The sequence below is a fragment of the Papaver somniferum genome, chromosome 2 (genome assembly GCF_003573695.1).
Source record: "Papaver somniferum cultivar HN1 chromosome 2, ASM357369v1, whole genome shotgun sequence".
NCBI classification, from domain to species: Eukaryota; Viridiplantae; Streptophyta; class Magnoliopsida; order Ranunculales; family Papaveraceae; genus Papaver; species Papaver somniferum.
In genome coordinates, this window is record NC_039359.1 from 64,512,692 (window position 1) to 64,526,452 (window position 13,761).

At 35.7% G+C, this 13,761-nt stretch overlaps 2 protein-coding genes and 1 non-coding gene across 3 annotated transcripts; all 3 read right to left on the reverse strand.

Moving 5' to 3' along the window:
• Window positions 1–429: 429 nt before the first annotated feature.
• Window positions 430–3,126, reverse strand: LOC113347863 (transcription initiation factor TFIID subunit 11-like). The gene is made up of 4 exons (XM_026591541.1): window positions 2,518–3,126; window positions 1,540–1,627; window positions 1,343–1,442; window positions 430–930 (listed from the first exon to the last, which is right to left on the reverse strand). The coding sequence occupies exons 1-4, from the start codon at window positions 2,991–2,993 to the stop codon at window positions 800–802; spliced, it is 795 nt and encodes a 264-aa protein (XP_026447326.1). The 5' UTR covers window positions 2,994–3,126; the 3' UTR covers window positions 430–799.
• Window positions 3,127–3,494: 368 nt separating this feature from the next.
• On the reverse strand, window positions 3,495–8,279 carry LOC113347864 (transmembrane 9 superfamily member 7). Its single transcript, XM_026591542.1, has 7 exons — window positions 8,066–8,279; window positions 6,960–7,124; window positions 6,706–6,815; window positions 6,402–6,510; window positions 6,206–6,318; window positions 4,967–5,117; window positions 3,495–4,892 (listed from the first exon to the last, which is right to left on the reverse strand). The coding sequence occupies exons 1-7, from the start codon at window positions 8,171–8,173 to the stop codon at window positions 3,735–3,737; spliced, it is 1,914 nt and encodes a 637-aa protein (XP_026447327.1). The 5' UTR covers window positions 8,174–8,279; the 3' UTR covers window positions 3,495–3,734.
• On the reverse strand, window positions 5,561–5,645 carry LOC113354795. Its single transcript, XR_003362010.1, has one exon. It is a non-coding gene; the product is annotated as a small nucleolar RNA snoR98 (small nucleolar RNA).
• Window positions 8,280–13,761: the final 5,482 nt, after the last annotated feature.

Here is a 13,761-nt window from a genome sequence, read left to right on the forward strand (position 1 = left end):
TAAGAGTGTGTTTGTTTTTTGCTGACTCGGCATCTGAATCTAACTCGGATGTCAGACCGTTTGTTTTTTTTATTTTGAGTCATACCTGACTCACAATCTGACTCAAACCTAACCCCTAACTCGGACCATTTAAATCAGGGCCCTGACTCATGGGACCAAGCCACTGACTCACATATTTTTGAGTCGGATATAACTAGAAAAACAAACATATTGAGTCGGATCCAGAATCAGTTAATATCAGTTAGATCCAGACGACTCAGATGAGTCAGGAAAATGCAAACAAGGTGTAAACGTTGTGAGCTGGCTCAGTTGAACCATTTTTTTTCTTCACCAGTGAGAGGCCGGACCATTTGCTAAGGGGATTGTTTGTCGAGTTAAACCAAAACTTTACTGATTGTGCGCGTAACATGCTTACACCTCGGACTCACATTAACCTCGAACTGTGGTTGTTGTATTATTTTTTTTATTATTATTTATCTTCTTTATTGAAGAAAACTAAAATGGAAAATGAAGTTACAAAACAAAAACACACCGCTAAAAAAAACTAAGTAATCACCATTCTCTTTACTTCATTTATGATTGCGTCCTCATTTACTTCATTACTTCAGAAATGATATCTAGGATTCACGCTTTGAGTTTAAAAAACCAGTTTAGTCCCCTTCATATAAAGAGCTCTTTAGCCAACAATATACTGAGAAATGAAGAAGTCAAACAAAAAGAACAAAGGATGACAACTGCACTCCTCGTAATTGGTGTTTCTGTCCGGCTTCTTTTCTGTATATCAACTCTGACACTATACCTACCGGAACAGCAGCCGGGGGACCGATTTTTTTGGTACCTTTCCCTCCAACTTTAGCCTTCTATAGGCTTCCCTGATGTGGCAAGGCCTGATGGGTCCAGTCTCACCTCTTTCTGTCATAACCATCCTACCTGTCCATCAGTAATCCAATATAAGTTGACTCCAACAAACAAACAAAAGCATGTGGGAGACATACAAGTATAGGTATGTTCACGCCACCAACACTATTCAGCAGTGTATCTTTATACATTATTATAAGCTATGACAAAGCTAAGGATGCATCGAGCCATAGCAACCTAGCAAGAGAGAACATTCAGGGCAGGCAGAAACCTGAATGCTACCCACTCCACTTCTATCCATACAACCTATTGCATAAAGTCATCAACTGAGTTGCAGAGTTCGGTTAGGATGCAAAGCTCTTTATCTTATTACCTAAAGGAGAGAGGTCATCTAGATAGAAATGAATTTACAGACAATGTTTAGATTCATAGACAGTAGAAACATTGCAACGCTAGCATTTAACAAAAGAAACAGTTTACTTGCCTGTTTCAACTAGCTCTCCAACAAACATCTTAGCTATCCCCGATACAACAATTGTCATTGGTACTGATATCTTTGGAGTTCCGATGATGCTTGCTAAGAGCTGAACAAAACATAGAAATCGATAATTGTTCAAACATCAAAGGCATAATGAAGTCCAAAATCAAATGGAATAATGCATAAAAATAACATATGCACACCTTTTTCATGTTAGCTTTCTGAAACCCTGACCTTCTGAAGGACTCATATCTACTCATCTGTTCATCTGTCAACTGCGACAAAATTTCCCTGGAGAGAAGAATTTCATTAATATCAGAAATTGAAATTGAATATAGACGCATCATGCCATAACATCTACTGGTCAACTCTTTACAGGTTCTCCATTCTTTTCTGCAGGAGATGCTAATTTAGGCACACAACTGTCAACACTTGTAGCTCAATAGTTCACATACATAAAGCCTATGTTGTAAAAAGCGCCATGGGCGCCCAGGAGACGCCTAGAAAAAAAGGCGCCAATCATGTGCATTTCGGTTGTTTTTAAATTTTTCCTCGGCAGGCCTTGCACACAGCAGCTCAATAGTTCACATACATACAGCATGTGTTTGATAGGTTACTCCACAGCACAATAATCATATGGTATATGCTCATAAGTTATAAAAACAAATTTCCTAATATGCATTAAAGTTATTTGGTTGCAGTGTGAATGTCAAAATTCATCAAGAAAATACTTCACAAAAATTGTCACTAAGCTGTATCTCAGATTACACACCAATATTCAAAGAATTGCCCTAGATTTAACAATGTTGTAACTTTGAGAGCCCATAGCTCCATATGCTTTAACAAAAGAAGAGCAAAGTAAATTCACTCGTATCTCTAGTGCAAAGAGAATCTAAACTCAATCCAACTCTCTAAATATCGAAATCTCTATGTATCGATGTAAAGATCTTAAGCATTATAAGGCAATAAACCTACTAGTATACAATACATAATTCAATTCCAATGGGTCTTTCCAACTATCCAATATCATATCGAGGTGATTCTGTGTAAACCTTAGCCACTAAACAATTCATAATTCAATTTTGAATTGGTATCTTCAGAATTCACTGATTCAGATTACTTAGCATAATCTAAAATCACATATCATCAAAATCAAGGGGGTGTTAGGGTTAAGTAATTACTGCATTTTGGCCATCTTAGCAGGAACACCAGTAGGTGTGAACTTGACAAGATCCACATCCATATTCTCATCCTCTTCTTCATCTTCATCTTCTTTATTACTAGTCTTTACAATTTTCCTCTTCTTATTACTCTGATTTCCGGTTGATGATGCTACTACATTAACATTACCAGTTCTTCTCAATTCATCACCACCATCACCATCAGCAATTACTACTTCTTTCCCAGGTCGCCGATTTGTTGTTGTTGTTGGGGTTTCCTCATCAAATTCATTGTCTCTAATTGGAGATTCTTTTGATTTCTCTTTATCTTCATCTTCTTCATTGCCTTCTTCTTCTTCTTCGTCATAGTCTTCGTCTAGTTCTAGTTTTACAGGTTCACTATTAGTATTATTGTTAATTTCTTCTTCTTCTTCATTGTTTTCGTCTTCATCTTCTTCAAAAGCAACCTCAAATGGGTCTTTGGATGATTGTTTCATCTTCAATTATAAACCCTAATTTACAGTTTCAAACAAAACCGCCCAATTCCAAGATTTTCTAGCTTCTTCTGTTCTAAAAGAGTTTTTCACGTTTTTTTAAGGTTCCGGCTAAGCGACACAAAACGGCATCGAATGAAACCGAAAAGCATTAGATGTCTCGGCCAATTACGTATCCGAATAGAAAACAACACAACGACCAGTGTTCGGATAATGAATCTGATTCAAACTCTAAATCTTGTTCAGAGTCTGATTCAAAATCTAAATCTGACTAATTTAACATGTTATTTGTCTTTTTGGGACTTGGACTCCAAATCTAATTCATGACTCAGAATCAAACGAGTCAGATTAGCTAGAAGAAGAAAAAAATGGTGCTAGCCGATTTATCTTGTTCAGCACCGAAATTTCTCTCCCAGTTTTGCTTCTTTGTTGTAAAATGCAGAACTCTAAAGTCTCGCAGCCTTGGCTTATTTAAGTTTAGGTGAGCACAAATCATAACCAGAGTTCATAAAAGAAAATTAGAAGAAGAAGAAAAAAAAAGTAAAAATATAAGTGAATCAAGTGTTACAAGCAAAGCCAAATTACTACTACACTACAATCTGCAAAATGATGAAGTTGGGGGAGAACATAAAACATGACAACTTTTCTGAACTTCAATCCAATTTTCTTCTTGATTTTGTTTACATCTATATTTCTCTCGCTCTCTCTCATCAAAATCGAACTTTCAGATTTCTTTTCACGTCTTCAGTCAATCTTAACAGACGAGTAGATCTTCCTGACGAACCAGAAACATGCGTAGAACCCTATTGTTCCGGTCAAGACGAAGAATGCATAGGAAACGATCAACATGTACCCAAAATATAAGAAGGCCGACACCAATTTGGTTATTTCCAGCTTGGTAAAGAAGTAGAAGACTGAGTAGAGGAAGAGGTAAACTGCGGATGAACCAGATGTCAAATAAGCCCTCCACCACCAATAGTAGTCTTCACTGCAGAGCTGGAAGTAACAGAGCACGATGGTGATCTCCGCACAAGTGATGAGAAGGATAACAAAGACGATGAACAGGAAACCAAAGATGTAGTAGAACTGGTTGAGCCATATTGATGTCAAGATGAAGAAAAGTTCAATGAAGACTGCACCAAATGGAAGTATTCCTCCAATAAGAACTGAAAAAACTGGCTTCATGTACCAGGCCTGCTCAGGTATTTGTCTTGGAATCTTGTTTGTCTTGACAGGGTCCTCGATTGCTGGCTTTTTGAATCCCAAGTAACTACCAACAAAAACTAATGGAACAGATATGCCAAACCATAAGAAAACCAGGGCAAACATGGTACCGAATGGAACTGCGCCTGACGATTGCTCTCCCCAGATAAGTGCATTCAGAACAAAGAAGATGGAGAAAAGTATCGCAGGGAACATGAATGCTGTTTTCAAAGTGTTCTTTTTCCATTCTGTGCCTTTGAACATTTTATATAAACGGGCTGAACAGAAACCTCCAAAGATACCCATGAAGACCCATAGGAGAACCATGGCAGTCATCAAGCCTCCTCGGTTGGATGGGGAAAGAAATCCTAGTAGCGCAAATATCATCGTCACAAGTGTCATTCCAAAAATCTGAACCCCGGTTCCAACGTACACACAGAGTAGGCCAGAATTAATAGGTGCCCTGAAAACATCACCATGCACAAGCTTCCATCCAGTTTCTTCCTGGGCCTCATCTTGGGTCTCCAACTGATTGTAGTTGGCAATATCTCTGTATAGAGTCCTCATCATAATCATAGCAACCATACCAGAAAGGAAGAGCACAATCATCAGTGAGTTGATAATGGAGAACCAGTGGATCTGATCATCATTCATGAGGAGGTATGTATCCCAACGTGAAGCCCATTTGATATCACTAGCCTACAAAAACAAAACCCAAGTTAAAAGTGGAAAATATTACAAATTTGAACGCGAAGGTGTGAAAAGATAAGTACCTGAAAAGAGACGTCATATGTGAATACGACCTCCTTATCTTTATCAACCTCCTGTGGCACTGTACTACCTTGAAGCATGACTTTGGTGGTTGGATTGCATGTAACTAATTGAGGGTTCTTCTCGTCCCAAACCTTGTATTCATGACTGATACTGTTTTGGGAATATCCAGTAAGAAAACAATAAGCAGAAAGCAGAATTTAAACATCAAATAAAACTATAATGCTGCTACATCTCCAACAATGATGTTAAAAAGTGACAAAAAGGACATGCAGTAGAATTATCAAGGGTGTCCAAAATGTAGATATTAGTATTCTTCTTTTTCCGGAAATGCTAAAATTGTATCTGCGCAACTTAACTAAGACTCCTAAATACAATTAAAATCATCAACATAAAGTTTCCCCTGCCAACAAATACATAGAAAAGAGCCTCAACATACAAGACAGCAGTCGTTAGCACAGAACGGGACACTACAAATATCAGCAATAGTCCAATACCTGCCACTTTGTTGTATGCAGGTATTGATAGAAAAGAAAATTGCTAAAACAGAGGGAAAATATACTCTTCAGAACGGAATTCTTTTGATGGAAGAAACGAAATATAACAGAAAAGCCAAACCAACAACCCATGGAAGAGGATTGCAAGCATTAATATCTGCTTCAATTATCTTTGGGAATAAACAGTGCGGTGACTATGTAATATTGGTTAGTAAGAACCTACACAGACACCAATCTTTTAACTGTCTTTCCTCTTCTCATTTTAGAACGAGATTCGAGTGAAGAATACTGTAGCATACACCAAAAATGTTGTTCTCAACACTAATCTAGCTATAGGCTGATAAAGTTATATAATCCCAAAATCCCTAAGTGTAAACTGAAAACACAGAAAATTAGTCCTAACATGACAATTCCCGTAATACAAACCCCACTGCAAAATCTAAAATATAAACACGTAGTATTTGATATCTGCTGATCTAATATGTTCCTCCTCCATTAACTTTTTTCCTTCTTTACTTTACCAAAGCCTTTTATTTTCTTCGTCTTATTTGAAACTCGATACTGTCTCAAAGCCTGAACTATGGTCGTTTTTGTATCCTAAGTTTAAGACATGAAATATACAGATGAACAAACTAACGGATTGATGCCAGGGATGAAAAAGGTAGGGCATCATCATGTGCTGACTCTCAACAAAAAGGAAAACAAAAGATCAAACACTGCAAGGAGACAACAAATCTATTGTACCTGTTTGGAGTAACCTCGAAACCAACAATGCGAGCCATATCAGTCTCAGGGTCCATGTGATACATGACTTTGAAGCTAAGGTGGTTATTGATGAAATATTTCTCATCTTTGCTCTGCACAAGAAAGTTGATATAAGAACCACCAAATTAATAGCACCCACATACTTAGCTCAGAAACTAATCTATCTATTACTTACCCCAGCGTAGTTTCCTTTAAAACCAACCCGGAAACCATGTTCATAACTGGTGGCCTGTGTTCCATCCCTTCTTTGTCTAAGGACTGCAACTGGAAGGTTATCCAAAATCCTGCATATCCATAGAGTGGTCATGTTTCAATCTTTAAGATAAAAATAACCCAGAGAACAAAAAGGGAATCACAACTACTAAACTCAGCAAGACAGAGGTCTAGCAAGACACAACGTTTCATACTAATATGAATTATCTTCATATATTATCATGTTTCTTGTCGTACGAGTAACAAAGGGGAAAAATCCTACTTACATGTTTACTCGGTACTCATCATCGATTTTCTCTTTAAAATTCTTTGCAGCTTCGGCATCAAGCTTCATACGGCATGCAACTTTGCAAGTAAGTTCTTCCCTCATGTTAAACTGGAATACAAGTAAAATAATTCAGTTTCAAAAACCAAAATAAAACATGGAACCATTGACGAAGACACCAAACCTCTAAGCATAAGCATTTTAGAGCAGGATAAGATATAAAAACGAAAAATGATACAGGAAGTGGAGGCTCACTGTGTAAATGGAGTTCTCAATCCGATCACCTCGAAGAACTTCTCCTAAATTCTCAGCACTGTTCATAATTTTTGTTGGCTTACAGTATTTGAGAAAATAGTAGTCATAGGGAAGTTGGGTCTTTGTAGATGAAAGCTTGTTTACTTTTACTTGAAGTGCATCGCCCTGTACAAAAAAAAAGCAACACCATTAGATGAACACGCGATAACTAAACAAAAGTTAACCAGAACAGGAAACAAAATAAACTGTCTGACAAAGTAAGTTCTAAAGAAGATGTAACAATTTATTTAACAAGCTGATTCTTACATCTACCGAACCTAGCACAATGGAAATATTTTACATGTCCATACAAGGATACATTCGGACTAGCTGCGCATGTGTACCATAAAGTTCGTTTTCATCATTTTTTAACGCCCAACATGGAAGATAAGAATGCTTCACAGAACTTCAGCAAGCTCCAATATCGTTTTGCATTTCTAATGAAACATACATTTTTCATTAGATCTCTAAAAGGTAATAAGGTAGCATTTGCCAAGGATCTCAATTCATTTTCTATACTCACAGAGATCAGAACTGACCTAAACTATCAAAACACCCCAACATACCAAAATCACAACCAAAAGTGATCCTCGACTGAAACCACCACCGACAGACCAATATCCAAGCTCAGTGGCAGCATAGTAAATATACAAAAATCAAAACATTTCTACCCAGACTATCAATTCAACAATGCAGATCTCTGCAACCACATTCCTCAATCAAATTAACACAGAAAATGAAACAATCCCCCTTCACCAATCCTCAAATTAACACGAACCCTAAAAAGAGATCACACACTGCCGACAAAATTCACAACACCCACTATCCAAATTCTCAAAACCCAGATCCATAAACAACAAATTAACTCAATCAGATCCAACCCCGGATCTTATTATCCCAAAACCCTAGATCCCAAATCCATACAGACCACAAAAAAACCCAAAAATAACCGAAATCAATCACCCACATACAATCGAACCCTAATCAACGAGTCATACAAAGATCTAACCAAATTAAACATTTCATTATCAAATTTCTGCGGAGGGGGAAGAAAGGGGGTAACGTACCCTTGTAAAGTCACGAGGAGCAACACCAGGTAGGTAAAAAGAATGAGCAGAACTGATGATGAGAAGGAATGATAGTAGGGTTGCGATCCAACTGGAGCAGCTACCCATCTTAGATGGTCGTAGCCAAGATACTGAGATGAAGATGATGAAGAAGAAGAAGAACCAGAGAGAAACAGAGAAAAGAAAGGAGATTTATTACTGAAGAAGATTTTATACTTCTCTCAACAACAAATAAGAGTATGGAATAGAGATACAGACAGTTCACCGGTTAGTGCAAGATTTGGGTGACAAGTGTAGGGTTAAGATTGTATGTTTAAGGGAGTTTTTCGGATGATCTTGATCGTTGAAAAATAGTTTCACATTTAACACGCAAAGGCATATGTAATCATGCAAATGGGCAAGTGAGAATATTAATATACATGATTTGTTTACGTTAAAGAGGATGAGGGTTTTTTCATTTTGGTAATTGTTTATCTAAGTCAATAACTTAATTGTGAAGGCCTGAAGGGTTTCATTGATTGGGTTTTTTTAGTTTTTACTGTTTAGAAGACTAGTTTTTTACCCGTGCGATGCACGTGTTGTATTTTCTCGTTTATGAAATTTTGTATCCTTGTTTTAAAATTATTAATTTGATTAAAAATTGAAAAATGTGATTAAAAAATTAAAATAGAATAAAGATTATAAAATATACAATAAACTAAAATAAATTCATGCAATAGAAGAAAAACACAATGCGACTTCTTACGAGTCTATATACAATTATTCCAGCTCCATAAATTAGCCAAAATTCTCCAAAGTTCGATCTTCTTAAAGTTTCTTGATCTCATGCTTTTGCTTTTCAGAAATTCTCAAAACAACCTTGACCTTTTAGTATAAATTCTTACATATGGTCTATCATGTGATTTCTTTTTTTATGTATTATAAACTCCTAGCGCTAATGATATCTAGCTAGCAGTTCCTCGGTTGTCCAGTTGCGGTAGTTTGATAGTTATTTATGCAGTTGTGCTATCTTCAAAATAAATAAACAACCGGTTTGATGTCTTATCACATGTTTGATGTCGTGCATTTTAATTTTCACTCAGAAAATATATAACCAAGAAGTGGGAATAATTACACATATTGTCAACCAAGTGATCATAACATTTTGTTACCGATATAAAAAAAATATCTTACCGGATATATAAATTTCAAGGAAAAACTTGGTTCAATTTTTTATTGCGATTTTATTTCATTTTTGTCATTCACAATAGTAACTGAATACTTTTAAATATTTAGCTTGGCTGCAAAATGAATTACTAAATCTTGAAATCCCCAAAGATCCAAAAAACTGAAAAGTAATTTTTCATGCCAAACAATATATAGTAACCCCCGCCAAAAGAAAAAAAACAATCGTTCATACATTAAAACTATCAACCAGGAGATACACAAAATTTCTTTATTACCCGATCCCGACCCAAAAAAAAAATATCAGAAATTACAAATGAAAGATATCTAGATATACACGAACTACTATAACACTAACTTAAAGTTATAATCAGTGTTCACATCCACACTCCGTATCTTACACTAATTTATAAACCAGAATAGAGAAGTCTTAACTAATTTATAAACCAGAATAGAGAAGTGATATCACCAAGCCATATACGTGTCAAGCAACTTCAGTGCACTGTCTTTACTCAAAAAAGCATCCGTACTAATCAAAAAACTATGTAGCTTCCCACAAGATATTCCTACGCCAAAGAAGTTTGTATATCAAAATCCATCAGCGCATCACCATTTTAATAATCTTCCTCGAGTGGTTATCTTCCAGCTGTCTTTCATGTGGATGAAAAAAATATGAACACTCCCTATTAAAATCCCCAAGAAATTAACAAATATCCACTAAAAATATAATTGTTCCAAGTTTATGTTAAAAGAAATAACTACATGAGATTTTGAGAACCTATTGTCAGCTCAATCAAAAGTGAAACAAACAAAATGTTTCCCTTGGTGCACACAAAGAATCTCATATCAAATGTGACAAATAACATGATTATGCTCAGATTACTACAATTAACTTAATAACCATAATGATTAATACCCATAACATTTGTTTTTCACACACGGAAAAACATTGTTTCAAATGCCACAAATGATATTTGACTGATCTCAACCATAGCAGAAAAACTCAACTAATCATGCTCAGCTTACCCTTGACTGTGTTAAAAACCACAATGCACTGATCTATACTTAACTCATAATACTGAAGACGAAAAGAAGAACGAAAACAAGTTTTCCTTGGAAACTGTCAGGGAACATGAGTTTTCAACATGGTTCTGGAAAATGATAAGTTCCAGTCCCTGAGTAAGAAAAATATAAATAGTTGTTTTCAGTTGTTACAGTAATTAGTCTGCGACTTAGTGGTGTGAAGCGAGGTGTTAGTATCTAAATGACGCAATGCCAACACAACAGTGACCTGTCTATAATGAGGCTGCAATGTGGTGGAAAGTCTATCCATAGATAGTTTTAATTTGGAATTGTTGATGTTAATTAACATTTCATACTTCCAGTTTTGGTTGGATTTAAAAAGTTGCAAAAGAAACAAACTTGAAAATAGTACCATTAAGTTAACTTCATTGAAATACAAATAATAAACAGGTAAAGCAATTCTCAAACTTGATTGAAAAGAAATCGACTCCAAAGACCATTGGTTTTGATTGGCATTAAGATAACAGAGTTCACACGTAAAATATTTTGGGCGTTACCTTCTGAGATATCATTTAGTTAAAAAAAAACCATAAATTCCACCCAAGCAAAATTCAAAGGCTTTCATTTGTTAATAGAAAAAACGGTTCTTGTATCTGCATAAAAGTATTTACTAATGTACCCAAACATTAAACTAAATCTAATCAGATATCACATATCCACTGGTTTAAAATTGGAACTTTCATCAAGTTGCAGATGAGTTATTATCGCACTAACACACTGTTCTGGATGAAACACTCCTTTTACACCATACACTCCCCAAGGTAGCATTACAAACCTTGTCGTCGAACTGTCCCGAATTTTTGATTTGGTGTGACTTGGCTTCGCCTCGTCTCGTCCAGATGCATGCTTAGAATTTTTTATTTGGTGTGGTTAAGTTCTGAAATGTGTAAAGTAAACTCGTCAAAAAAACACCTTGATTTTGTCAATCTTGCCAGCAACAACCTATTTTGTTCCTAATTCATCTATTTGTGTTCTTGTATCCATGTTTTCCAGACTCTCTATAATCTATCACTTAAAGTGCCCATAAATTGGGCAGAGACGTCACCGGAAAACATCTCAATTGGCCGGAAAGAAAAAAAGTCGTTGTTCATTGGTCCATATCAAGTTAAGGTCCGGTAATGTCAATTGTCAAGTGGTAAAAGTCAATTAGTCAAGTCTTGTTATCATTGAATCAAATCTGAGTCAGACCGATCCGACTCAGACAGATAAGACGAGTCAGAACAATCAGTTAGTTAACTGGGATAATTGTCAACAGTGAGTTTATTAGGCCAATATTCCTGTTGCGCCATCCCGGGGCAACACCAGACATGCCAGACACCAATGCTTAAGACATGGCTTCAATTATATAGAATGATGCATCCTAGCATCATTTTCTTCACTACCAGTTCAACATTAATCTATCTATCACTTGAGTTATACGAAAATAAAAGGAAATCTGGCCACTACTAATCTATTTATGTGGCCTTAGGGGTTAATCTATTTATTTGCTGTCAATCCTTTTCGCGGTATCTCGATCTTTACCTTCTCGATTTAGTTGCTTATTGTATCTTTCTTTGTATTAAGTTTTTGAGTTTCTTGTCATTTAATGTACTTGTTCTTGAAAGCCACCACATAACTAATTTTTGATATTAGTTAGATATATATAAAAAAGAAAAATTGGTTTCACCTAAAATAAATAATAGTTCGATAAGCTCATGATCCTCAAAACTATTAAAACATTCAATAAACTAAAAGGATACCAATGCTACAAAAAAAATATAACTAAAATCTTATAGTCTTGTAGTGCAACAGTTTCAAACCCCATGGTACTTATCCCAGCTCCATAAATTCGTAAAAAATATTTAGTTCATTTCCCAAATTTTGGTACTCCCTAAATTCGTGGAGCTTATTTATTTGTTTTAATTCGAAATTTCACCGAAATAACACATAATTTCAAAAAAGAAATCTTGTTTAGCAACCGCTTGATTTTTTTTGTAAATAAATATCATGTTATATGATGTTGTTGTTATTTTACGAAGGTATAATGATACCTAAAGTAATTTCACATACAATTAATGAAAGTCAGAGTGAGTCAGAATTTAAATACTATAAACCTAGACCGGGATTTGATTAATGGGTTTTATTTGAAAATGACCGATTGAATGTTTGAATCTTATCATGCTGTGTAACTGGAATTGCTAATAATTTCCGATCCAAAATAATAAAGAAAAATACTTCGCGTCAACGGAATATTATTATGGAAAAATAATTGGATTGGTGAGCAATCTCTTCAATATACTTTTCCTTCTCTTTATAAGTTGTCTAAAAAAATAATGTAACCATTAGAGAACTGATTACTTCAGAAGGTTTTTGGAATTTGGACTTCAAAAGACACTTAAATGAAGCTGAGGTAGGTGAGACTGCTCAACTTTAACAGATTTTTGGTGATTAGTGGAAATGGAATGATGACAAAGATTTCTTGGTGGCTAATTGTTATACTTCTCTGGACATTGATGGGTATCTTTCTTTCCCACATAAGCATGTCTAGAATCCCAAAGTCCTTCTAAAAGTCTCTTTTTTAGTTTGGACTCTTCGTCACGAAATGGATTCATGACAAAGGTTTCTTGGTGGCTAATTGCTATACTTCTCTGGACATTGATGGGTACCTTTCTTTCCCGCATAAGCATGTCTGGAATCCTAAAGTCCTTCTAAAAGTCTCTTTTTTAGTTTGGACTCTTTGTCACAAAAGCATTTAAACTTTCTATTCAGGGCTGGGAAGGTGGATAATCCGAACTGTTAGTTCTGTTCGTTTTCTGTTGAATCAAATGATCATCTGTTCAATCATTGCAAGGAAGTCGCTAAATTTTGGAACCATTTTAAATAGTTTTGGTATTAGTTGGAACTTTGCGGAAGGTTTGAAAGCTACTATTTGGGAATGGAGAAATAAGAAAGGAAGGAAAATGCGTAGGAAACTTTGGGGTTTATTACCTTTTGCCGTCTGGTGGACAATTTGGAGCGAAAGGAACAATCGTCAAGTGTACGTTTTTCAATTGGTCTTTGCACACTAAATTATTTGAGGGTCATTCACTGTCAATTCTCATTTATAATTCGGATGTCGTAATTGGTATGAGCTAGCCTTGTTAGCTAAGCTTACTGCCACGTGAGTTTCATTTTTTAATCTAATTTTCCATTTTTGTCAAAAAGAAAAAAGAAATGAAAGAAAAGATATTTCAAAACCGGTTAAGAACCGAACTGGGCCATGCAATTTACCGGTTGGACTGGCCGATTTAACTGAGTTGTGTCTAGAAACACTGTGTCTAACTGTTACCGTCTTAGTCATTTGACACTAATCATGAGTAAGTGTACACTTCATCTTGGAGGCTACCATTTGAAGTTCCGTGCAATTTCTCTTGTTCATGATTCACACGGTCCTTGTCGTATTTGTAACTTCATTTATTTTCACACCGATT

Coding starts and splice junctions, on each gene's coding strand:
- LOC113347863 (XM_026591541.1), bottom strand. CDS start 2,993: ATGAAACAATCATCCAAAGACCCATTTGAGGTTGCTTTTGAAGAAGAT. Junction 1,628..2,517: donor GCTAAGATGGCCAAAATGCA/GTAATTACTTAA, acceptor TCTTCTCTCCAG/GGAAATTTTGTCGCAGTTGA. Junction 1,443..1,539: donor AGAAAGCTAACATGAAAAAG/GTGTGCATATGT, acceptor TGTTTTGTTCAG/CTCTTAGCAAGCATCATCGG.
- LOC113347864 (XM_026591542.1), bottom strand. CDS start 8,173: ATGGGTAGCTGCTCCAGTTGGATCGCAACCCTACTATCATTCCTTCTC. Junction 6,511..6,705: donor GATGAGTACCGAGTAAACAT/GTAAGTAGGATT, acceptor ATGGATATGCAG/GATTTTGGATAACCTTCCAG. Junction 4,893..4,966: donor CATATGACGTCTCTTTTCAG/GTACTTATCTTT, acceptor TTGTTTTTGTAG/GCTAGTGATATCAAATGGGC.